We start from the raw sequence: 27,537 nt of genomic DNA, 5'->3' as shown, positions 1-27,537 counted from the left end.
AGCACAAATTTAAAGTACATAACAAAATACTTCTTTCCATCTCTGATTCTTATATAATTTATTTTCTCCTTCCGCTTTTTAAAATATGTAAAAATCCCAAAGAAGTGCAAATCTGATAAGGAATGTGTAGAACACAACAATTTATGGCATTTTCTATTAAAGTATTAGCACTATGAATGTAAGTTGTTTTGAAATCTCTTGTACTATGAAAGTAGCCTCAAATCATATCCATGAATTAATGTCATTAACAGAACCACACCTATAAGACTACCACATAGTGGATGTTCACTTACGTCACCATCTGGATCACAAAGTAGCAGATGGGGGTCATGGGCTACTTCTGATTTCAGAACCCCTCCTTTGTATCCATTTACATCACCTTCCCCACAGCCATCTGTAACAAGACAACCAATCACCATCTCTGGACTTCTGCAAAGACAACATTTAGGCAAGTGTATTTTATGAAATAACAACATTTAATGCCTCCTGAAAAATTTTCACCATAACATATGCTTATTACTTATTCACTGGAAACAGCAAATAAGAAATAAATTAAGCAACACAAAAATGATATTTCAAACTTGTTAACAGGCTATCAGCAAAATATGAAAATGTTGATGTTTATGACCAGTATTGTGCCTTAGTCTTCTGTGTGATAGAATATTTGCTGTGAAAATATATTCTTGCTTCACCTCAGAATGATATTTTAAAAGAGATTTAAATCTGACAATGTCCATAATTGTTTTCTAGAAAAAGTATCAGTTCTAAATAAATCAACACATATAATAATTCGCAAAAACTAATCTTGCAACAAATGTCAAGTAAGGAGTGAAGAAAGACATGAGTGGAGGAAGTAAAGTGAACTCAGTGGGAGTCATAGCAAGACAGAGATAATAAACAAGAGTCCTTTAATAAAGCACATGGGAAAGAAAGAGGAAAAATGTCTATAATGAAAAGAATGAATGGGAGACGGTCCCTGTATGACTGAATTGCATGTTCTAGAAAGTGGGTGACAGTTGACATCTCACTATGTCCAGCAGAGAAAAAATTAACATAAAAGGAAACTGCAATATTCTGAGAGAAAGAAGTGAAGTATTAGTCACCTGGTTATTAGGAACTAGAGAATATTAATGGAAAGGAGCAAATGAGTGAACTCATTCTGCAAATGAACAATGGATGGGGAATGAGCAGATGAAGAGGCAGAGAGGAGGAAGGAAGATGTATTAAGCAATAGGAAAAAAAGGTGAGGATATTAAAAGGGTTAGGAGTAGAAAAGGAATGCAGAACAGTGCATGGGACAGAACAAAGGCTATAGAGGAAGCAGACTAAAGAATTTATTAGAATGGCAATAAGAATGCAGAATATTAGTGTGAAAGAGGAAGCAGGATGGACCAAAGGAAAAAGATGAGAAGACAGTAAAGGCCATTTTTTTCCTATGAAGCAAGAAAAGTAGAAAGGAGATGGTCTGGATAGTTAAAACAAACAGACCAAACAAAAAAGCAAAGAATAAGGAAATGTTGGGGAAAAAATTATAGAAGACAAAAGCATTTTCTAGTCTTTTACTGTTATGTTTTATAAATATTGTTATTTATATCATTCTACTTCCCTGTCACGTGCTCTTTACCTTCACAGTCTGAGAGAAAAGGCTTAGATTATAATTATGATCATTTTTCGCTTGTGATTTATACCATATTCTGTACAATATTAACTTAATTTCTTTTACAACTACCTATTATCCCATTCACAGATTTCAGGAGTAATCTTCCCAATTCCATGATGTCTTTTTTCAGTCCTAGTGCTGTTCTCTCATTTGCCAAGTTTCCTGTCTCAACTTCACATTTCTTAGAGAACTAGCTGTCAAGACACCCACATAAATGTCCACAAGTGACAGTAAAAAAAGAGGTAGTCCATGGTATTATTTGCTGAGTGCAGAATAAGGCTAGCAAAAGTAGCTGAGCTGCATAGAGACCAGCCCAAGAAGGATATGGAAATGCACTTGGGCAGATTAATTCATAAAATCATGGAATCATGGAACAGCCCAGGTTGGAAGGGACCTTGAAAGATCATCTGGTCCAACCTTCTGTGAGAAAGGGAGCCTAGATGAGTTTGTCCAGCATCCTGACCAATCACATATTGGAAACCTAATGCTTCATATTGTAGAGTTTATATCACAAGTGAAATCTTTGTTATTTACATTAAAAGGATAATTCACTATAAAGCATTTTTCAGTCCATATTAATAAATGTGACCTTTCTATTCTAAGAGTAACACATCCCAAGCAGTTTTGAGATCATGAAACTTAATGAAACCAAACAAGACATTATAAGAAATTCACTTGTACTCAAGATATGAACGCTTATAGTTTGTAGAAGCTTACATCATAATTTTTTTTTTTTTTTTTTGTGGAATTTGTGGACAGTGATACAGCATGTGAAATAATGCACGAACCTGATAGAATCTGTAAATACTGTAGTAGAAATCAAAGTTAAAATAAAGCAGCTATATTGAACTTACGTATTAGTCAACCTTGAGCTGTATGTTTACAGGTTGATTGCAGTTCATATGCAGAGCAATGCTTTTGGCATTCACTTGTGTAGCTGAAACTGGAATATAGCAAAAATGCTTTTAGGGAAAGAGAAACCAGTTCTTTTATATAAATACAACTATTATTATTTAGATTCATAAAAAGAGTTCCAGAAAAGTTCTCATCAAAATGTATGGATTTAGTTCTAATTGTTGATAACGGTTCCTTTCTCGCTTCCTTGAATAAGTTTACATGAATAAAGTTTTCCTTTAGTGTGACTAATTTTTTTCCCATTTGCACTTGTATTCTTATTGTAGGATCGACTAATTTTGGAGGGCATTCAACAGAAAGATAAGCAAACATCTGTGAGTTGTTTTGGTTAATAAGCATCTGGAGAAGCCCTACACAGACTTTGGATATCAAACTATTTGTAATTTCTATGAAGTGTCAAAATGGAATAAAACAGCTAACCATTCAGCATTAATAATGTATTTAAAACATCACTGATCTTCCTGGTTAACATCTATGGTAGTTTTGAACAGGAGTACAAAATCCTTGTGCCACTCTTAGAAATTTTGGCTTAAAATATATTGTATAAATAAACAGTCTTTATTAACTAAATGTTAAAACGGAACATGATTATATATTCAATGAGCATTTTTTGCTGTGAATGCATTGAGCTGCAGCAGAACTCTGTTTTTAATTTTTTGCATCTGTACAGGATTAGAAATGACTCTTAGTCCTAAAAACCAATTAATTTATGGATTTTTGATTCCACAATTCTAAACCTTGGTTCGTACTCAATAAATTATTTTGCTTGCACTGTTGAAAAGGGGTAAGGTTTGAGAGATATTACATTTTAGCAGGCCCTGCTGAGCTCATAATACATTATCTATTCCACACTCCAAGATATTTACCATCTGATTTAGGTAGAATGGTTTCTTCCCCAAATGGAATGAAATGGGGAAGCTGGGATGAAGAGATAAACCACAGTGGAGACTACCTTTACTCTCATACAGGAATAGCAACTGAACACTCTGAATGAAGGGTGCCAGAATGAAAACTTTTTCTTTTGAGAATAACTCTTAAGCTGGAATTCCCACCATTACTGTGTAAAATTTTGGTATGACTGAGTGATCAACTATGCACCTTTGTTTTGTTTCGGCCCTAACTTTACCTGGACTGTTTTAAAAATAATATAACTAAAAGCTGGCTTTTTGAGATAAAGTCCCCTAAGCACATGATAAATTTCTTTTGGGTTGAAATGTTTTGCTTGACCTAAGAGAAAAGTTAGAACAGAAAAGAAATTATAAAGGATTATTTTTTTTTTTTTGTAATGCTGAGACAAAGTGGTTTAATTCACCCAGAAAACCAGAGTGAATGTATTTTCTTACTCTTTCTGTATTTGATTTCATTGTTCTTCTATCATCTCCCCAGTTAGATACTGTGATGAGTTTTACTGGGCAAGTGTGCCCCTTGAATGAGAGTAAAATACATGGAGAAACAAATTTTATGAACATTTCTGGAGCAGGGGCTTCCACAACAAATTTTAAACTTCACATTTCCTTTATTTCAGTGTAAAACTGCTTTTTACTTTTTTACCATGGGAAAGTTTGTGTGTTTTCTCCTTCCCAATTTCTTATACTTCCAATTCTAGATAACGTTTCTAAGTAAATTTCCTTTCAAGAAAAATTCCATTTGAAAGATTTAGTTTTACAGTATCACAGACATAAACAACTAAAGGAGTGGGGTGTAACTTTTTAGAATTCCTACTCTCCTTTAGTTCCAGATGAGTTAGAATAGCTTGAAAAATGAGACTAGTAAAAAATGATTGCTGGCTTCCACATTAATTGTGCCCCAATGATTTTCTGTTTGTTAGGATCACAAGACAGTATTCTTTTTAATTTCTCTTTTGCAACACTGCAGAGTCATCATCCAAGCCTGCAAAGGTTTTATAGTTGCTGAAAGTTGTATTCTACAATCAGGTGAAATATCTGGTTTTCATTAATTTTGTTTCTCCCTCCTTCCCACCCCAGCCCTTATTAATTGCATAGCTGTAAATGAAGACAGAATATGAGGATGATAAAGCTGCAAAGTTGTGTCTTTAAATGGGACTTGTCTGAAGATTTTCTGGAAGGAATCATATAGGAAGGAGTCATATATGCTAGTTCTACAGAGCTAACAACAATAAAAAAATGCACCCTGTCATTCAAAGACATGAATAAAAGAGAGCTGAATGATTTCTGTATTGCTGCTTACAGCAGTGGTTTCCACACAAATTCAGTAATGAACTTCATGGCTTTGGCAATCTTTACCAGTTCACCTTTTCTGTGGTAAAAGCTCGACACAGGAAGAACATGTTTTGTGGCTGTAGTTTGGGAAGAGAACTTGGAACATTGCATCAATAAAGAAAAAAAGTATAGTATAAAAATGGGCATTTATGTATTTTTACTTCTGCTTTGAACTACGTAGTAATATTTTCTATTTAACAGGTACTGCCCAATCTATTTGAGCCCACAGTCTAATCCTGAAGGAAAAAAAATGCCCATCTTTGGAGATGTTACAGGCTTTAAATGCATTTTGAAGAGAAAACAAAGCATAATTTAAGTCAAAAAAAAAAAAAAAAAAGGCACAGGAGTTACATGTGTGGAGTAGAAAAACCTTTGGATGACACCCTCTTGCTTCCCAGTTCAGACAAAAGAAAATTTTGAAAACATGAGCTAGTGAACTAGCTATAATGTGAAATTTTTCAAAACTGACATCTAAGTGGTGCTCATATCATGCAAAATAATTGCTAGGAAAAAATAATTAAAAAGAAAAAAAGCCATTTGAGGAATGCAATTTGCCCAGTTCAATGCTTTCATCATTTGTTCATAAGAAGCTGAAAATAATTAAGTATTTTATTCTTTAAGAAGAGGAGAAGGAAAAAAGGCAACGTTTCCTCTGTCTGGCAATAAACACAAAAGTTTCTATATTAATCTCTTAGGCACCCGTCTTCGCTGGATTTTTCTTGCTTTCGTGAGGCATTAACGTCCTTTAAGGAAACTTGCAGTGCACCAGTGGTGCACCAGAGGGTGCTAACTTACCTCGGAACAAATTTGTTTAGTCCATAACTCTTGGGTAAGTGGAGTAAAATCTGTACTATTCTGGCCTTTTCAGTGTGATATTTATATAGAAAAGCTACAGATAATAAGAATGGCAACAAATTAATGTAGAGTCTGAAGATAAAACATCAGAAAAGTGCCCAAAGATAAACAAAAAATGTGAGGGACTGAATGAACTAAACTGGAAGATAAAATAGTAATTCAGATAGGGTAGCCTACAAATATGTGAAAAGTAAATATGGAAGCAGGCGTTAGTCATGCTAGTGAGGTAAGCTGTAGTGGTTTGAAGGAAGAAATTATTTAGGCTTGATATTGGGAAACTTTCTAAGAGAGTACTTTGGCAACGTGCTAGTCTCAGGACAGGGTCGATGCCCCATCACGGTGGGCATTGAAGACTTCAGAGTTCAGATGCCAGTGCTACAGCTGTGGTGTGTATCTTGGAGAAATACACAGCCTGAACTGGCCTCAAGTTGTTTGCAGTGTTTCTGTCAGCAAGTTTCTGGTTTTAAGTCATAAAAGGGCACCAATTTATCTTTTACATTTTTCTGGGAGAGTTTATATTCCACTACAGGGGTGTTTTGTGCACACAGAAACAATAGCATAAGATTTTATTACAAGACAGGTTCATGCTATTCAGGCAATGGGGTCACCACTAATGCTGAAAGTATCCTCTTGTTTGCATTATCGTTGCCAGCTTCAGTTTCATTTCACAGTCATCACTTACCTTTTTCACAAGGTGACAATTACACCATATAAGGTAGCATCATGTGTATTTATTGCTTTGTCATACAAAGGAAGTCTGTTGCAGACAAATGCTTAGTCTGTTAGACATAATACCTGATACTTGCCAAGTAGCATTTTCTACAATTGTGCCAATTAAAATGCGAAATTGCTACCACTTATTTTTGAACTCTCATGTTCTGGCAGTCAGGAAAGAATGCCATAACTCATCAAGATGCAGAACTGTTGGCTTATCTACGATGGTCCTGTTTTTCCTCTAGAATTTAACCTGCTCATGACCTGAGGAAATGCAATTTGATAATTCTCTCCTTCTGTGGTCTCTGTGTCAAAATTTCCAACATACTTCAGTTTGTAGATCAGCTTTGCACATGCACATGCAGCACATGGTGTTTCTGATGGTCAGACGTGCCATCATGTCATGCTCTCTCTACAGATCTCTTCTGTGCAGATAGAAACATCCATGCAGATAGGAGGACACCGCTCATGTCCATGCTGTGACCATATGGGGTTTTGTCATATCGCACCTTCAGGATTTCTAGGTATCCCATCTTAGCATTATGCAGTCACTAAAGTCATCTGCATCACTAGGACCCCGACTGCTACAACACCTGGCAGGGAAAACTGCCAGATTTGCACCGATATACATGGTGCCCTTCATAACAAAAGGATCGGCTCTATGAATGTCTTTGTGGAGAAGGTTAATGTTATCCTATGCCAAGGATCCTTGGGCTGGTGCATCCCATGAGCCCTAGTCAGCTTTTCCTTCCACTTTGTTTAAAGCCCTGATACTTTGTCCCTTGGAAAGACACTAAACTTTGTCCTGTACTCATGAGAGTAGCTCACTACCAGGTACTAGGGTGCCAGCTGTCTTGGGGGGAAGAGGAAAGAACATTCTTGGCACAAAGTCATATTTGTGTGGTGACAAGGTGGGGAAGAACTTGACTGTGCATGTTAAAGGCTTTGCAGTGTTAGGAGACAGTGAACAAGCTGTGTTATCAAGTTACTCACAATTTGCCACCAGCAAAAGAGGAAAATTCTTTATATTCTGCAGATGAAAAGAGTTGCTTTCCTTTCCTGTGAAGGACACAGGAATGGTCCCTCACCGTCTTGCCCATAACAAACAGCAGTCCCCTGATACTGCTGCCATAGCGCTATTCAGAAGCCAGTAAAGCTTGAAAAGAGGCTGTTCTACATGCTGCTCCGCCTTACAATGCCCTGAAACCAGACACATACCCCAGCTGTGCTGCCAAGGCCCACATGCAAACAAAACCTCTGCAGAAGATCAACAACATTGAGAGAATCCACTTTTAATTCTGACACTCTAGACAATCACCCCATGCAGGCGGTATTTTGTCCTAACCAACGCAAGTCCTCTCAAATAAATGCATTCAACACATCGCTATCAGGGCAGCCTCCATGCCAAGATCAAGGGCTGTCTATTCCCGTGTTAAGGCATCTGGAGGAAACAACACAAAAGAGAAGAGGAAGCCAGTCCCGCTAGACATTCCTGAAGGCTTTTTCTGGCCCCTGCCTTAACCGAGCACACGTTTTAGCCATATTTGACATCCTTGCCCAGCTCAGTGTGGAGCCAAACAGAAGCTGACTTTGGAGATGGTCTAAGTACATCTGCGTCTTTATGCATTTGGCTGTGCAGAATACGGTGAAAAAAAAACATTTCAGCCATCTCCAGCTCCTCTGAACTCAGCTGATTCGAAACAGGCCAGACAGAGCCCCAAGAGTCACAGTGGGTGATGAGAAGCAAGTCTTCGTGTGGTGGGAGTAAGGAACAGATGGGCCATGCCGGATTGCCCGGTCCAGTCTCAACTGTTTTCGACCTGTATCTGCAAACAGGACACAGCCTGGGAGGGGGACAGCTCTCTGTGGGTTAGCTGTTGCGCTAGCAGTTGCCTCTAACACGGGAGCATTATAAATTGGGGACGGTGCAGGGGAAGGGTAGAAAAGCCTAGCTAGGAGATAGAGGGAGGGATACAGGGAACAAAAGCAGCCAGGAGCATCAAAAAATGTTTTCAACATAACCCACTTCGTTCTAGTCTTGCTCAGCTTTTCTCTTTGTGTGTATCCAGATGCTCATGCATGTTCTCCTTTCTGCTGTTGTCCATGCAACGTTAGGGATGGATTGATCCTGGAAAGCATGTAAAGCAAGGAGAGACTGTGGAATACCTAAAGGAGAGCTGGTTGAATGCCTCCGGTCAAGGCTTGTGCTGTTTTGTGCTTTGATTTGACACCATTATTCTTGTAATAGATATGTAGACTTGGGTTGACTTATTTATTTCTTCTATTGTAAGCTATGAAATGGGCTTTTCCAGCTTTCTATGTATTTATTTCCCCTTTTATTAGAATCTCTGCAGTTCCTAGTAATGGCTAGCAGGTCTCTTACAAATTATGCAGCTTTTCTAACCAAGGAATAAATAGATAAAGGGATAAGGAGCAAGACAAATAACCTCCATAATGTAGAGGACTTACACTTTTCCACAAGCATAGTGCAGTTACTGTTACTTCTGACAGCATTTCACAGCTTACCAATAGAGTCTATAGAGTGGGTGGATAAAATTAACAGAGCCTAGTGATGCTACAGCACCATACACTAAGTCTTTGCTGAAATATAAAGAGAGAGCTCTAGTTTGTGTGTGTGAAATTACCAAGTTTGCAGGTTATTAATGTGAATGTAAAAAGCTTCTAGCACAGCATACGGTAAATACATTAGTGCTGTATTCCAGAAAGCATAGTTTTCCCAAGCTATAGGTCTTACTGACATATGTGGTGGAAAGAGTAGTTCTGCCAATTGTCTGCTTCCTTCATAACCTCCAATTTTGGTGCAAGTTTAAAGCAATATGCTTAATAGCCTTAGTCTACTATTTTGAAAAATTGCAATACTGTCTATCTGTGTGGAAAGTCACATATCAATGACATTTGGTTGGCACAGTGGGTTTTGAGAAAAATGGCAAGGGAAACAGTTGGCACTGAGTTTTGAGAAAAAATGTATCAGAGAGTGTGAGTCTGTATGCAGTAAATTCACATTTTATTTGCTCATATATCACTTTTTCAGAGCTTTCAATAGTTCTTGTGGAAAATGGGTAAATGAAATATAAAGCAGCTTTTACATATAGTAAGGAGTGTTCCTTTAACCAAACCGGTGTTCTTACAACCTATATATAAAGACTGCCACAACACATGCCACAATACATATACAATATGCTGGGTAGTACAATATTGTCCTTCTAAAAGAATTACATAAGCCCACAAAGTAATTTCTTTGTTAGCCCATCCATGCACATTTTGCAGGCTGTGTATGAGGCAGGGGTGTGTGTGTCTATGCTTAGGCTGAATGACTGGTACCTTGCCATGGATGCACGTGGACATGGTGGATCTGTACCTTCACTTGCTCATGTAAATATTGATATTGTGGTTGCAGATTTAGGGGAAAGCTACTCTAGATTTCCAGTTTGACTCCAATTGGAAACTAGCAAGCCACACCCCAGCCACAGTCCCTCTCTTTCACACCATAAATCACAGTCAGCTAATAATAATAATGCTAAGGCGTCAGACTTCTGAAGCCTTTTTTGCAGACTGGATGAGACAGCAGCCTTTTGGGGTTCAGGAATAAGGAGTTCATATTCTCACTGGTGGGCTGAAATTGGCAGCTTTTGGCAGTCTTTGTAGGAATGTGTGTATGGGGCAGAAAGTTGTCTCCATGCCAGCATATGGAAACCTCTTTGGAGTCCTTGCATGGTGGTGCCCCTGTGCTTCTCCCCTAACACTCGGTGTGACTTTCCTACGGTCTATGATTAATTGTTGTTACACTCTGGCAGTGAAATCAGCTCCACACACCCTGTCTGTAACTCAGACCAAAGGGTGACTTTGTAAGTATTTTTCATATGTGAAAACATTTTAATGCACTGCATCTCAAGCCATCTTTCCTTGGGGCAATCTTTCTTTCAAGTTATTATTCCCTTAAAACTCTTACCTTGGTTGTTGATGATGGAGCTACAAGTATTACTACTAAAGATATAAGCTATAAAACAAATGTCACAAATATAAGTATACTGTATATAAAGTACACACACAATGAAAGCCTTCCCGTTGTTTGCAATGGGTTATTCATACACTGTTCTTTGAGAATCGGTTGAGAAAGATATAAATCAGAAAATCAGCTCCCTACAATATGCTGTTGAGGTAACTGCAGATTTTCTACATTGGTTGTTAATATGGTGACAGAGTGTTTCAAGGGACAAAAAAAGGGTTGGAGAGAAGGGAATAGCTCTTGTAAGACTAAGCTGTGCCTGTCAGAAATGTTAAAATAGTAATAGTTTTTGTTAGGCAATAAACTGCAATCTCTGCTGCGCTTCATTTAGTTTCCAAAATTCATAAATATAGCCTGTTTCCCAAAAATGAATTAGCCTGTGAGTAAAAAAAAAAGAAAAAAAGCATGGAAGTTTATGTAGAGTGCATTATTGCTGTCTTGTGATATGCTAATTGGCATTTTATTTTACCTGAATTACCATTCAATAATATTGAACTATTTGAATACACCACACGTAATGCCATATTACTTCATAGATCACATTTAATGACATACTGCTGTACTCACTATATATTTCCCCCAACTTTCTGCAATGTTTAATCCACATTCTTTACACCCTAAGACAGTGAAAGTTTTGACCATTCAGGGAATACAACCTCTTACATTTTCCTTTTAAGCACTAACAAGCAGATACTGAGAGCATATATTAACACAGGACAGCGAAAGCCAAGTCAGTGGGCACCGGCCAGATTTTGTTGTCGAGGAGCCCAGCACCCAGCAGTGAAGTGAACCCGGCCATCTGAGCAAGAGGGAATTTTATTCTTTTTGAAAATTTTTGGCCAGAGGTGCCTGGAATATAACTACTTTCTGCCAACAATGACTTTTAAAATAGAGAATCAAGTCTCTTTCATACAGAGGGGAGGAAAACAATCTCTATCAAAGTCAAGCAGGAGTGAAGCCCTGATAGCCACGCTCATAGTTCCTACACATCTTAGGTTTTGGTCGTTTAAAAAGAGATACGTGCATGTGTTTTGCCACATAATTTCATAAATAGCCAAACTTCTGGCAAACAGATTGTTATAACTGGGAGGGTACCATATACAAATGTTTGCTTGACAATTAGTAGGGATTATGTTTGAATTCTTTTCTGTAAACCTGATATTATTGCTTTGGCAATATGAAATATATCTTTGACTTCTGATTATTTAGCCTAAGACTAATGTAAAAAAGAAAGAACAAAAAACCACCACTCACTTTAACTGTACAATTTATTTAGAAAAGTCAGACAAAAATTACACTAAATGGTAGTAGCTATGTATATCCTTTCTTGGGGTCTCAGTTATGCCTCGTTATGCTGTTCTGCCATAAATATTTATGCAACATGTAACTGCATTATTTTTAACAGAGTTCTCAGTGCTTTTCCAGTAAATATTATGTGCAAACTGGGAGGGGAGAGACAGCGCTTTTCAGTTCACCATGGAGGGTAAAACACCAGCTGGGTGCTGTAGTGTTCAGGCACCAGAGAAGCCCCATGGGCTGGTGACAGTAAAAATCCATGCCTCTGTGGCTCAGTCATATCAGACATGCAAGAATCCACTCCACCATGAAGGCAGCTTTGCTGTGAGGAGCCTGGGATGTCTGATTAGCTATGAACTCTGTCTGAACTCTTCCTTGGGCTTAGTGTTACATTGTGTAGCCTTCCTAGTGTCTAATAAGGGTGAAATCGCACTGCAGCACTGATCTAATTCAGGTAAAAACAAACGAAAGTATGAGATAGCCGTCTGCTGGAGGCCAGCCTCTTATTAGTTCCTGTACTCAAAGAGGTGTTTGTTCATTTAACCTAAAATAGCCCTTTTTGTCTAGTACTTAACAACAAGCAGCAAATAATTTGTGGTAGTGACCTGCAAAGCAGCCTAGGGAAGCGAAGTGAGCAGCCCTTATGCCTGGAACTAGCACTGGTCTTTATGTGGTATTCAGCAGCAGAACTGGTTTTCAGAAAAAAGTAGTGAGTTTTCAAAGACAGGTGATTGTTTTAGAAATTCATGTTCGTTACAAAACATGTGTCTTTCATATTTTTCCACTTGTCAACCAATAAAGGATGACCGCAAGCCCAACATGTTTTACCTGAAATAGTACATTCTTATTCAGAGGACAGGTAAACAGGTACCCTGGCTGCCTCCTCTCCCATTTTTTTTTCTTCTTCAGAGTGCAAACAGAGCTAGGAAAGCCAGGATGTCACACAGCAAACCGTGCTCAAAGAACTACTCACTCAGCCTGCTGCACCTAAGCTGGATCAATATAAGAACAGCTACTCATGCAGTTTCCAGGGGACTAAGGTGGCATCTGTTCATTCAGCAGCACTGGATTTTCATTCCAAGGATGTTCATATAAAATAAATAGGGAAATAAATTTAAGTTGTTGTTTTGTGAGGTTTTTTTTTCAGAGAAAAAAATAAAAATCTTTCTCTTGTTGAACTACACCTGTGGAAACGTGGTGGATCAATTTAAAGCAACATACATAAAAAATAAAAATGTATTTTTTTATTAGCATAAATAGCATTTCTGGGCTAACTTTCTTATCTAATCAGATCTCAAAATTATCCAATCCGTGGCTTGTTTCTATGCAGCAAAAATGAGAACTTAGGATCTGAAGTGGAATAAGCAAGGAATTTACCTCATTTTCATTGCTGTTAATTTAATCCCATGAGACTTCCAATATTCAGTACAGCAGAACGGGACTGGGGTGAAACCAGCTGAAACCTCCCTCCGAACCCTTTACACAACACAAAATATGAAGCTGCAGCCTGGTGCAAACCTGAATACAGCTTGCAAACACTGCAAAAAATGGGAACAACATTTCCTTGTGGCTGTGGCAGAGATAACAGGGCTGAGTCGACGTGAAAGCAAAAGGCACTCTAAATAATGAACTGCTGAGTAAGAGTGCAGCCCGGATTACAGTACATACCTTATGGCTATCAACCAGCAATACGGTGAATGGAAACGGCCTCTGAAAAATGCGTTCAATCGGGGAAATTGCCCCACCTGTAGCTCATTAACAGGATTAAGTCCTGATACAAAGTGACAGTCAGTATTATTTGTTTAGGCAAAAAGCTTGCGCTCTTTGTAGTTTTTGGCATATCCATCTGGCTTTAACAATATGGATCTGAGACAGCTAGTGTAGCTTTAATGCTAAATTAGCCAGGGCTAAAAGCTTGCCAAGGCCAGGCAGGAACAAAGTGTTCTTTTTTGCAAAGTTGGCACACGGCGCCAGTTCCCTTTCAGTAGCACCCATGTGGTAGGTGCTCCATTTCCCGCATCCACAGCAGCATTGTTCCAGCTATTAGATGTCATTTTGTCACCAGAGCTGCATGCTATTGTGGTGCGAGGGAGGACATCCTCTGTGGGGCCGAGCCAGCCGTGTAGACTCCCCATCGCCAGTTGGGAAGCGGTCCTCCGCGCTTGCTGGCGCTTGGAGCAGCCGGGCAAAAGGGAAAACCCAAACATCAACCCTTTGTTTAGAGACTCGGGCTGCAGAAATCTGAGGTCTGCTCTGAAGTCTAAACAAGAGATAAAGGCTCAAGTCCTCAGCTGGTAAAAATTAGTGCCGCTACTGTGAACTTCTGGAGCTGCTGCAGTTTAGTTTATTGTAAGACAGCTGGAGTGTGGTCTGCAGCGTGTAACTGATTCATGGCTGCGTTGTTCCAGCTCTGCACGCAGGAACCAGCGCTGCAGAGGCGGCTCATGCTCCAGTGCTTGCTAAATATGGCTGGTGGTCTGGATTTAGCTTCAGAAAATAAATATTAGAGGCTATTATAACAGTTGTTGAATTGCTATTTTAAAATCAAGCGGATCGTAGTTTATCTCCCTTTTTGTATTCAGAGGCTAAGGTCTGTGTTTATGGATGTTAGACAGCAAACGCTATGTCAATGTATTTAAGGGAATTGTCTATTCCTGTACAACAGCATAGCATCCGAAGTGCAGGGATGTGTTTCTTGTTAGCAATCGGCACTTTCCCTTCTAAATGCAACTACGGCATGATGTTCCCTTGTCCCTGCTGCTTCCTCCCCACTACCATGCTGCCCAAAGCCAGCATAAACCTCTTTTTGCACTAAAAAAATAATATGGGACTAAACCAGAAAAAAAAAAACCCAAAACAACTATTTCTCATTCTCCGAAATTATTTGCTATGTGTCTTTTTCAGAGCTTAATCTAATGCCTAGGCCTGGTGGGTTAGGAAGAAATTTTCCTTGGAGGTTACCCTAGATCTGCTCTTTACACCCTTTCATCTGCAGCAGCTGGTGTAAAAGCCATGAGCTGAAGCTGGACCGGACACATCAGCCACCATGCTTCTCTCCAGTACTGCAGTGCTTATGCCTTTGGGGTCATCCAGCGTAGCGATGCTTAGGGTAACCTGGGTTTGAGAACTGTGATTTATTGCATTTAAGAGAAATCAACATTAAACCCTATAACATTATTCTATGTCAGAACATGATATACTAATATCTTAAATAAAAGTAATGTTTATTTAATTATTTACTTAAATAATGAAGTAAACATAGTAATTAAAATCTATAAAACTGTGAACTTTAACATTAAAGGGACAGAAAATTCTGGAAAAGTTTGCTTATGTCACAGTTTAGTGAAGTCCTAATGATTAAGAATCAGGCACACAAGATAAAAGGAACAGTGTTGAAAAAAGAGAAGACTGATATATTCAAAAAGTTGGTCAAAAAGCAGAATATAGTACTTGCCGAAGAGGATGCTAAGGTAGATAGATGAATCAAGCTGTACTGAATCTTTACAAAACAGACTTGTTCATGTCTATTGTTCTAGCATTGAAAATAAATGGGCAATATAGCCATTATATAAAGCACCAGAATCTGTCTTCACTTAAAGCCAGAACAAGGCCACGGATAAGGGGCTGTAATGCAATCTAAGTAACACTGCCATAAACCAGGGTAATGTTATTTAGATCAGAGGATTCGGTTTGTGTGGTATAGACTTATGAATATAATAATTCTTAGTCATGACAGATTAGCCTGCCAGTGTACTACGGCACTCTGGGCTTTCAAAGAAATGCCATCCTCAGTTACACATTTCGTTTTAGTCTGTGTCCTGTAGTATGTATTAGATTTGTGATATATATGAGCCACTAAAGACCAAACTGAAATCCCTAAATCCCATATAGTCTCAGAGATCGTAACATAAGCTTCTCAAAACAACAAAAAATAATTGTACCATTAACTCAGCGGATATAGGTGATCATAAGTAGTTTTTTGAACAAGTAAGAAATAAAGTCCTGAAAGGCCCAAAGAACTGGGAATTATCCCTGTTGCAGGAGAATGTCTATAGTTAGCCAATAAAATTAACATCTTTCTTGTAGTAAACTATGTTTAAAAGTGCTGGAGAACAGTAATTCCACACATATTTATTCTCAGGTGAGGAAAGCAAGTAGGAAACCAGGAAAATTTCCTTCTCCATCCACTAGACATCATAAAATCATAGAAACATAGAATCATTTAGGTTGGAAAAGACCTTTAAGGTCATCAAGCCCAACTGTTAACCCAGGAATGCCAAGCCCACCAATGTAAGCATTGCCCTATTCCAGATCCTACAGGTGTTAAAAAGTTTGCAGTTTGTCTTCCTTTGCTTTGATCATCTCAATTTTGTGCTAGCATTTATTAACAACATGTAGACGTTGTCTGCCCATCCCTTTTTGTGTGTGTACAGTCCCATACCACAGAAAATGAAATAAAAGATTCATCTTTCTAGTCTTAAATATTCCAGCAGGAAAGGTGGCTGTTGCCAACTCACATCATGCCAGTCTGAAAACCTTTGCCTTTGCCTTGCATGTTCTTCAACAAGTTTTGAAACATTTAAACTGCCTCAAACTGCAGGACAAGTGTGCTTTCAGGTGCCTCCACAATCCTGGTGCTGCCCAGAGCACAGATCTTGGTGGATCTTGCTTTAGCTTCCTTTCAACCCATGTGCCAGGGTCCCAGAGGCTAGAAAATGAGGGCAAACTGAGGGAGGGTGGAATAAGGAGGCAGGGAGTAGAGATTTATGCCTGTGGTACTCCCTGCATGGGAGCTGGGATGTAACTGGAGCTCATACTCAGAATAAGAGCCCAAGAACTGCTCCAGGTTCCTGCAGTTCACACTCAACACTGGTTACTTCATTCTTAATGTGTAGACAGAGACATCATGAAATGTAAGCTGACATTTCTCAGCGGTGTATTTCTTTGGAGCGTCACATCAATTCATGGGTTTAAGTTTTGCACTGAAGTACAAAGAAACCACCGATGCCCATATTCATGTTTTGTCATTGCGGTTGTCCAAAAATTTTATAACTGTAGAAAATATATGGAGAAAAAACTCTCGAGGGACCTAGGGCTTGCATAGAAAAGAAGCCAGAATTTATTTACTGCATGTTGGACCATTGAATGGTTGGACCTACATGGCAGCAGCGCAGGATCATGGTGACATCTTTTTAACTTTTTTAATTCTGTGTATTTTAACTCCACAGAGATTCAGAACGCAGCCACTGTGACCCACAAGCGTAGTTAGCTCTCAGTTTGTAATGCATATGCAAAAAAAAGCGTGTCTGCTTAGCCAAGGTTCACTTGCATTCACAGCATATGGAGCTGAACTATTCCTGTTTTCTTTTCTGTCCAAAAAAGCATTGGGTAAAGCTTATATCTGGTGTAAGCATGCTGATTTCAGTTACTGCAGCAATGAATAAGACCCATAGCTTATTTTTAGGCCAGATAATGATACCAGTAAAACAATACTGATGACTGTAAGTTTGGCTCACATGAAAAGATTAAATGTGGGTAGATGCAAACAGATGGCATTAGGTTGCTTTGTCGCTTCCTGGCAGAGCTGGTCTCATTAAAACAGCAATTTTGCTGAAGATTTTGTGCATGTGCTTAAAGTTGCCAAAACTTTTAAATAGGCAGAGTTTCAAAGTGATAGTTGGAATGGTTTCCAAATGTATCTGGCATAGTACAGTGCTCCACATCAGCCTTGTCAAGCTGGATGTTTTTTGAGAATAAAGGACATCTTTCATTTACCCAATAGGCACTTTTATAATTTCATATGTCATCTGCTGTATTCGTAAGAATGTTTGTTTCCCTCCAAATAAAACAGTTGGTGGGATGTAATGAAGAATTATTTAGTAAACAGTATGCTAGATGTCTGTAATATCACTGGCGCTTCTTCTCTGAGCTTTGTCAGAAACAGAACAGGGTGAAAACGTTCTCACAAATGAAAATTCACAAATGACTATGGACGAGAGAGAGAGACAAGTATTTGGAAGCTTGAGTGCAACTTTTGCTGTTGCGCAGTCACACAGAGTGCTGACCATTACCAGCTTTTACTCAAACTGCAGTTTGCTTCCTCTGCAGTGAGCAGTGGTGCTGCTGGTGGGAAGAGCAACACTGTTCTCAGCTTGAATTCAGGGGGTTTTGCAAAAGCTTTGCGATCTGTTGCTCAAAGGAAGGGTGGCTTTCAGTGCTGCGCTGGCACTCCTGCAAGATGCCTTATCCACAGAGCTCCAGTGCAACCATGAGCAAATTGTTTAACTTTTCCATCCCCTGGTTTTTTTCACTATCAAGGTGGGTTTAATTTTTTATGAGGGAAGCGAAGGCTATAAAATTGTTTGGAGATGAATCACTGCAGGATGCTAAGAAAATAAAACTACCTGCTAATGGCTGTAAAATGGATAGATACAAGGGCAGAGGAGAACAGAAGTGGTCTGACATTTCTGAGTTAAGGCTGAAGCTGGAAGATGTTAATTAGCAGAAAATATTTTCTCTACCTGTAATTTTGAGCATTTTTAAAATGGAAGAGGTGCTTTTTGCTGGTGATTAGCAGATTAAGGCTTGGATATGATGGTGGGAGGTACTGAATAATAGCTCAGATGCATCTGTTGAGTGGAAAAATTATTTGACATTTGGAGAAACGAACTCAGTCTTTTATAGGTCTCAAATACACCGCAAACATTTTAATTCCCTTGGTTCCAAGAATATTTTAAACAGGCCACATAGAAAACCCTGAAGTTTGATATACAGTATCTGGCTTTAGGAAGGAGATTATGCTTGCACATGTGCTGGGCCTATTGTAGTTAATGACATATGAGAAACAGTTTTAATGGGCTCACAGATTATTTATTACGGGAGCAGAACATCGTAAATTTGGTAACCAGGTCCTACTAATTTGCCAAAATATGTAAGAAACACATTGATGTAATTGTGTTTGTACTGTATGCACTTTTGTGGTATAGTTTAATTTATATTCATGGGAAATTTCTGTCCAAAGACAAATCATGCAACAGTATGTGCTTCTGTACATACATGTACAAGATCTTGCACAGACATGCAAAATTCTACTACAAAATACTGGTATCTCCAAAGGAAAAAAAAAGACTATTTTACAATTACACTTTACAAACTGCTTATAAATTAGCAAACCTCTGAAATCAGAGTTTTGAGCGTGGCTGTGTTTCTGCAAATTTATAGAAAAATATTGCCCCATTAATAAAAGTAGAAACTAACAAAACATCTAATGAGAATATGTTCCGCTGATTTATTAAGACTGGTCATGGAGATGTGAAGATCAGTCTGTCAGATGTAATTCTGCCCCATCACACCGTTTGACCCATCTTCTAAGCAAGAAGTCAAGAACAGCTCAGCATGAGGGAGCTTCTAAGTACTCTGAGAAATTTTGTTATCTTTTAAAATAAAATCAGAGAGAGATTCTAACTATAATATGAAAGGGATTAATAGTGCTGGTGAAAGGTAGTTTATTACTGAAATTACACATTACCACAGTTCTATGTTTTTATAACGAATATGAAATCGTTCATGAATGACAAAACCATCTCCAGTTTTAAATGGAGAGCAAGAATCCCTTTCAAATTAGTGTAATGAACTGTCAGTAATAGATAGTCTCATGAGATTATTATTTTACCTCTTTTTCAGGAGGATCTGGCAGCAGCAGGGGGTGGAGGAAGAAACTCAAGGAAGCTAGACAAAACCTCTTATTTCCATGCAGTGAGTGATCCTTACATCCGATTCCTTCCTGCTTTTGCAGTAGAAGTTGCAAATTATTTGACTTTGACATACAGTTTAAGAAACAACTATGGTGTCTTCAGGGAAGACCTCATGCTCTCCTCAGGAGGGATATCACTTCCTTTTACTCCCTCAGAGCAATTTCACTGGCTTACTGGATGTGCGTTGCACAGAACGATGGCATGCAGAATGTTTTCTCCAAGAGAGAAGCACATTTTAATGTGATGGTATATAAGCACCTTTACTACTCGTCAACTCCCAGCTCTTTTTCCATGGCTGATTTTCACAAGCAGCTGCAACAGCTTCCTCTTTTCTTCACGTGAGGAATTTGCAGTGTTTTTTTTCTGATGAGCATAAGGAGGGAACTCAACCAGATTTGGATGGGTCAGTGATCTCAGTTCTAGGTGTGATACACTGGGTCTTGAGCCTACATTTCAAAGCTGTTTGGCAGCTTACGCTGTCACGATATCCAACAGCCCACTAAATGCCTGTGGCAAGAATTATGCCGATGTGTTTTCAACAGAACAGGCTGTTTCCAGATTTCAAGAAGGAGGTGAAAGTGTTAATTTTGTTCATCAAAAGCCAAAAGCCTGACTCTAGCAGAGATACAGTTCTGGATGATGTTACTCCAACTAACTGGTGTCTCATGGGGCTGCGCACAGCCCTGATCTTGGATCCCAGGCTTGGTGCTGTGTGTAGAAGGTGACAGGTTGCAGGGTGCAGATGACCTGCTCAATTTTTCATTTAGTTTTCTTGAAAGTTATGCACTGCATAAAACCCACAAAGAGCTGTCTGAAGGGTTATAGGAGGTTGTAGAGGAGATATGATTCCCTTAGTATTTGGCTCCAAAAAATGTGAAAGTACTAGCAATCAGGGAGCCGGCACATCATCTCTGAGGGCTGCAGGGAAAGAAGGACCAGGAATGTGGTAGCATTTCTCAAAGGTTGCTGCAAACAGTAAACCCTGTCACAAAACTGGAAGACCTGAAGGACTTTGAATCTTAAGGCTGAAATCCTTAGCCTGCAACTGCTAGCAGAGTAGCTGGCTGCCCTCCATGTACTTAAGTGTACGCACAAAGATAAAGATGTATATTTTCAGATTTCTGAATGCTACTTTATGTCATGGGTCTGGAACACGTTAAGCTTACTCCATGTGAACGTATGAATTGGGAATTAGGAGAAAGAAGGATTTAGTTCTGCAAATAACTGTAAATAACTACAAATAAAAAAATAAACCATAAAGGAGTGAAAGAGAAGCTAAAAGACCATTTTCAACGCTCCTTCTGGCCTCAAAGGCCCCTCAGTTTTAGGAACTCTGTGATTCCTTTGGTCTTTGACAGCAAATCTCTCTTGATCTTTGTGGTGTTTTGTTAAGCTGCTATTTTAGACTTATAGTATTCCAGGAAAAAGAATGGTCCAATAACCAGACTTTCTCACATCTTCTTTCCTAGAAAATATGATGGTTCCTTTGACACATGGTTGTGGTTACCAGCAGCTATTATACATTGGTTTTATTGACTGCATTTTGAAATGATTGACTGAGTTCAGAGTCAGCCTCTGTGTTGTTCCTCCTTACAGAGAAATTGTAAGTCTGTGCAAGTAGGTTCAGTATCTAGACTCTTTCTCATCTGATTTTGTCCCTCAAAAGCCACGTTACCTTATGCTTAATAGGTTATATTGGTTTATCTCAGTGATGGTCTGCCTGAAGTACAGCACGGGAGCAGAAGGGACAGCTGCCCATCAGCAGCATGTGGGAGCTGTTAAAATACAGTCACATAAGGGATGGGTTGTGTCTGCACCTTCCTTTGAGCAGGCATAACCATGGCTGGCCAAACACACACAGACAAGGCATTGTAGTCTGCCTGAAATAAAAACGTGCTAATGGGGAAATAGAGCCCTTGGTGGAAAAATGAGACTCAGAAACAGCAGTCAACTGTATAAAAGCTTGAATCCATCACTCTTCTGGTGTGACAGGGTGCCAGGTCAAAGAGACAGGTGGGATATTTGTTGTTTGGAAATGCCACCCCCCCGGTAACTTGCCGTTTTCTGCTAAACAAGAAATAAGTTCACTCTACCCCCCAACACCGCCCCTCCACAACACCCACTCCCCCCCTCCACCACAACACCCCTGTTTTGTAATCATATCAATCAGAAACATGCAGATATTTTTTTACACTGTTAGGCTTTGAAGAAAAGTGGGCATTAAACAAAATCCTGATCTTGGAAGGGTATAGTGGTGCAATTTCTCCTCACCCCAGCTTAAAAAGGTGTGAGAACTCAGCAGTGACCAATGTAAGGAAACCACAGATGGTCTAAATTAGCTTCCACAACCACAACAAGTGCCAGATACGCTGGTCTAGCTCAGCTGCTTTGCACTGCTGTTCCAGCAATCCTAAACCTTGTATTTTTAAGCTAGCATAGGTGCTCTGCATCACCATAGCATTATAAAGCCACTAGTGTACACCGATGAATAGGAAATCCATCTCCTGAGCACCTAGACACTTACTTTATTCAGAGAAATCCCTGCCTTGAGCAGTATTCCTCTTTATGAGGATTCCTTTCTAGGTGGATCGACTTTCATTAGGAAGTGAAACATTTTTTCCAGGTTCACTTCCATTTATTTCTAAGCAGGGGAGAGGGCATCCAAAGCAACTTTGTGTACTGTGCGTATTAAGTCCCTGTTCACACAAAGGTCCTTATACATGCTGGGGGAAGTCTAAAGAGCTAAAAATGGATGTAATCCCTCTCTAAATTGCCAGAACAGTGTAAAGGGCCTCCGTGTCAATAAAAATCAGGGGATAGCTGGCAAAGTTGTGTTTCAAGATGTTCCTTCTCAGAAGCCCTTGCTCTGTTGAAAGCACCAGAAGAGGGGAGCTTGGAAGAAAATCAAGAGGGCAAAGGAGGGAGAAGAAAAGAAACATTATATAGATCAATATCCCTGTCAAAGGCAAATATTTTGTCCTGTTTTGTCTGGCACAGACAGTTTTGGAAGGGATATTTTTAGAATACATTTACATGAATTTTTGATTACTTTAAGAGATTTATTTTCTGCCAAAACAAAGGCATCATGTTTCTCTAACCAGAATGTGGCACTTATTGTGAGGAGGGCCAAATCTTGCACATAATCATTGAGGTCATATGCAAATAAAAGGCACCATACTTTGTGTAAATTCCCATTTTAGCTATTCTTACAACATTTCTCATTTATAATATTGTAACTATTTTATGAAAAGCTCTCTGGGACTAGTCCATTAAACCATAACCAGCCTATTTTCCTCCAGCTCCTGCTGAGGAACTGCCTTCAAGGAATATTGTGAGATTTAAAAATGAAAAAAACCAACAACAATGAAAATTATTTTTAGCAGTTTAGCTTGGATTTATCGTTTAAACGAAGTAATATCTAGTTCATCTGTTCTCTGTCATGGTCCAAAACAGCAGTGATGGTGTCTGCAGGGTGGGAAATGCAGGAGGACATCCCTCTGCTGGGTCTTCTCATCCTTCGAGTGACCAAATGCTACCATATGCTGCAAGAAAGGGGGTGCCACAGTCCTGCTAATCCCTCTGTACGGCCAGTGCTTTTATGTACTCACCATTTTATCACTCCACATTCCCTTTCCTTCCTCTTGTCTCCCCTGCCTCAGCCTTCATCAAATTTCCTTTTTTGTCTTTTCTCTGCAAAAAACATTTGTCTGGCATGTTGAAAGACTCATGGGAAGTGTATTGTCTCATGGATTTGTGCATGAGGGGGCCAAGGCAGGGGCTGCTGCATTCTAACAGTATTTCTTGTATGTAAGTACTGTAATTAGGGTATGGCATGTAATGCTTACTAACAGTATATTCAGATTCCACTGCTAGGCTAAAAGGAATTGATATTAGGTATAAAGACTTTCAGATTACTGTCCCTGCTAACTCTTTCTGCAATCACATGTTACAAAGCTTCCTACTGTTCTTCTGAGCCATCTTGTTCTGGCTGTTTGCTGACATCAAGCAAAAGAAAGTACTTCAACAGGGAAATTAAAACCAGGTTTTTTTGTTTCATTTCAAGCAAATGATTGCCTGTTTTAAAGCTCTACCCAAAATATCTCCCCTTTTTTTTCTGCACAATAATAGGGCTAGATGAGGGTGGTGGGAAGATTTGGCACACTTGGTCTTGTAGTATGGATTTTCTGTCTCTTCCTTCCTTCCTGCACAAAATCTTGTAAATGTTTTTTTAGCTTCTTGCCATCTTTGCTTCATCTTTTAGATGCTATTTCCACAATACCTACTTCAGAAATATCTCCCCACCCATACCCCTCTGCTTTTTGACTCTTGCCAAATTGCAGACCCTTGTTTAAGCCACACTGTTTCCCACAGAGCAGGAGCTGGTCCTTTCTCCTTATCTGAATGACAGGGCTCAGCAAATTTTTTTTCACATCAGCCTGCACAGGCTGACAGCTCTTCCAGTCATCACTGGCCTTCTGTTTCAACAGAACTGACAATAAAGAAGTTCTGGCTATTCCAGCGTAACTGATAAAAATCTTTATTTCATGGGTAACGGTAAGAAAAACACCAGGTAAATTCAAACACTTTTAGGAGAGTGAAAAGAAACCCTGTCTCAATTATTTGAATGACAGATCCACTTTCTTCATGAGACAGATAAAACATAGTGCACTGGTGCCATCTGGAAGCTGCTCAGAATCAGCTGCCCCAGTGTAAGGCCATCCATCGTCTTCCTCCCTTGCTGCCATCCCTTCCCACACGCATAATGGTCATGGAGCATGCCAAAAATTATTTTAGATAGGACATTGCTATTATCATGCTCTGTAGAGAAACTGGTGGCTTGTTTTCCTGACATGATCTGAAGGCAAAGACAACTGACCCCTCTTCTTGGAATACACCCTGTACCCCTTATTATAGCATAGCATAGGCTAGGCTAGGCTAAACTAGGCTAGGCTAGGCTAGGCTGGAATGGAATGGAATGGAACGGAACAGAACGGAACAGAACAGAATAGAATAGAATAGAATTATTTCAGTTGAAAGGGACCTACAGTGATCATCTTGTCCAACTGCCTAACCAGTTCAGGGCTGACCAGAAGACAAATCGTGTTATTAAAGGACATTTTCCAAGTGACTTTTAAATGCTGACAGGTTTGGGGCATGCACTGTAATTTTCTGAGTCACATCCTCTTTGTGTTTTCCTTGCTTTCCAGGCATAGACAGTGTGGCAAAGAATTTAGGGCATCTGAGAATATCCTTATCATCTTCCCCTAAGTGCAGCTGTTCTGTTTAAGGGGCAAGGAATTAAAAGACAAAGGTTTTCCTTGTGTACAGCAGCAGACATCCATGTCCTACTGATGTGAGATTACAGACCCTTTCCACAATGGTAATAAATCCTCAAAGTCAAGTGGATGAAGAGAGCACCTGAACATGATCATAGCACATGGTGCTAGCAAAAAGCCCTGAGAGCCTGGTGACATGCAGGACATGTCCACTGTCTTTCTAGTCATCAGATCCCATATTTATGTCATTTACTTACTTTGTAAATGCTAATGAAGAAAAACGACTCTCTCCCTGTGTGAGGTTCCCTTTCACTGCCTCCTCACATTTGCATGCAGACACTGTCTGTCTTCAGCTGGTAATAGATACCAAATTGTCTAAATGAATCTTCACTACAAAGCCACCCTCTCACTTCTGTTTCTCAAGCATCCCTTTCCTTTACTGACCACCTTCGGAACTGCTCTTTGACCAAAAGGAAAGAAATCAGCAGTCATTTGATAGAAATCAGACACGGGCACTGGTGTTGCAGCGGAACATCATTTTCTAACCCAAGCAGTGTGAACTGGTTACGTTTGAACCAGTGGTTAAAATCTTCTGGGGAGTTTAGTACAGAATTACATCCTCAGTGCAGAATTGTTAGGTTTCCTGTAGAAACACTTTCACTCTCCACGACATCATGTTGTTTTGCAGACTAACTTCTACAGAATATTTTCTTTATTCAGCTTTATTCAGTTCTAAAAGGCTTTGTCATAAAACCTAGGATTCTAAGGGATTCCAAGACCACTGCTGATCCTTTTTGAGGTTCTGTCAATAAGAGTCTCTAAAGATGTAGATTGTCACAGTTGTACCTCAAAGAAGATTGGAGGACTGTAGTTTGGATTAATCTGTGGCAGCTCCTGGCGGGTTTCTGAGCATCTGCATGTAGCTCTTGTTTTCCAGAGGCCTGCACAACATTGCCACAAAGATAGCTCTAAACATTAGACATGTACTTCAAGGAAGAAGACTGTGGTTCTCCATTACCTTGCTGTGATGTCTCAGTGCTGTTTCTTCCTTGAACAGGTTGGCTCAAGGGGCTTGTTGAAAGATAAAATTTTCTTTTGCAAGCCCAGCTAAAGTCCAGTCCAGCCTGATAATAAATGCAAATGGCATTTGGGCTGGTGGCCCATTCAAAATGAGATGATTAGCCTCCATTCTGTCCTCAGTTACCAGGTGTTCACATTACATAGTTGTACTACAGTGGTCTCAGCAGAGTTATTAAAAACAGACAATCCCCTGTTTCCTCAGCAATGATCTACAGGTCAACCCAGTAACATGGGATCGGAGGGATGGGGGGACTGATGAAGCTATCCATCCAGTTGATTAGTTATATCTCTTCTTTACATCTCCAGCTGCTGTATACAGAGATGGATTCCTTGGCTTCAAACTAACGAGTTCTGGTTGAGCAACTTCCAGTTTCCAGAATTACAAGCCACTCCAATATTTCTCTGGAGTATCAAACTCACATGAGCTGAAATAATTAAAACTTCGCATTTTACCAGCCCTTCCTGCGGAGCCCTGGGAGGAAGAGACAGGAAGGCATAACTCCTCTCTCTCCTTCACAGGATCTGAGTCCATCTCCATTTTCCGTTGTCCACGATGACTTCTCTAGCCTCATACAGCTGGCACAGACATTTTCAGTATATGGGACCAATAACTGAATGAATTCCCTGAATTTTCTTCCTTTGCAGGCCCCATAGTCTGTGCAGTAATCCCTCTAGATGCCTGGGATTTTGGGGTGGTTGAATGGGGCTGTGTGTCACTGTCAGACACACACACACACAGACACACACACACACACAGACACACACACACACACACACACACAGAGACACACAGAGACACACACACACACACACACACTCTCTCTCTCTCTCTCTCTCTCTCTCTCTCTCTCTCTTATTATTTTGGCACATAAAATGTCACCTGAACTCCAAAGATTTCTTTTTTTAATAAATGAATCCTTTACTCATCAAGTGTTTCTCCTTTTCTAAAGATGAAGAAGCTATTTGTTCCAGTCACAATCTCATTTTATTTTTGTTTTGGAACAGTTTTCTGTTTTAGAATTAGTGTGGCTGACATATGTGGTATTTGCAATTCATTTATTATCCTATGAAAGCTATTCCTCCAGTTTTTGTTGTTGTTTCCCTCCCAGTTGCTCACAGGCAACCCTTTGTAGAGTGCATGTTAATAGGTTTTGGCAAAACCTTGACTTTTTCTTTAAAAGTTTATTCTGTTATTTTGTCTTTTTCAAAGACACTCCAATATTCTACTGCTGTTTCAGCTGTATGAGGTGATGTTGATTAGCAGTGATAGGTGTAATATTCATGCTAGTCAGTTATTTGACTCTTCCATTTCTGCATGTTTGGTGAGTGGCATGACCTTTCCATCTAGTTGCCTTGCAAAACGTCTGTTGTTCTCAAACCTGCTTCCTTTGGGTAGGAAAGCAGAATATTCCTTCCCATAAGCTCTTCAGCAGATGCCAGCTCATTGAATTGCTCGTTTAGAGGCAGGAAAAGTGCCTTTGTCACATCTTAGTTTTGTGATGTTACATCTAGGTTTAAGTACTGACATAGTTCTTGAGACGTTAAGGAGCTCATGTTTTCTGCTTACATAAAACCAACATGGGATCTCTGAGGTGGGTCTGGTGTGATGGTACCTGTGTGACTACATGCATTGTGCACAGATACAGCTTTTCAGGAGCATGAAATGTGATAAAACTTCCTCATGAAGCAGAAGTTCAAGAATCCATTTACAAAGAAACTT

The 27,537-nt window shown here is 39.5% G+C and overlaps 1 protein-coding gene across 1 annotated transcript in view; it reads left to right on the top strand.

Moving 5' to 3' along the window:
- Positions 1–26,451, top strand: part of RNF212 (ring finger protein 212) — a 45,774-nt gene extending 19,323 nt beyond the window's left edge. The window contains exon 11 of the mRNA XM_080366698.1: positions 252–26,451. Within this exon, the coding sequence (XP_080222824.1) occupies positions 252–465 (214 nt within the window). The 3' untranslated portion in view covers positions 466–26,451. The remainder of the gene's footprint in view (positions 1–251) is intronic.
- The last annotated feature ends 1,086 nt before the right edge of the window (positions 26,452–27,537 follow it).

Source organism: Falco punctatus, assembly GCF_963210335.1.
Source record: "Falco punctatus genome assembly, chromosome: 1".
Taxonomy (NCBI): Eukaryota; Metazoa; Chordata; class Aves; order Falconiformes; family Falconidae; genus Falco; species Falco punctatus.
Note: the sequence above shows the minus strand (reverse complement) of the source record. Positions and strands in the feature narration are given on the sequence as shown.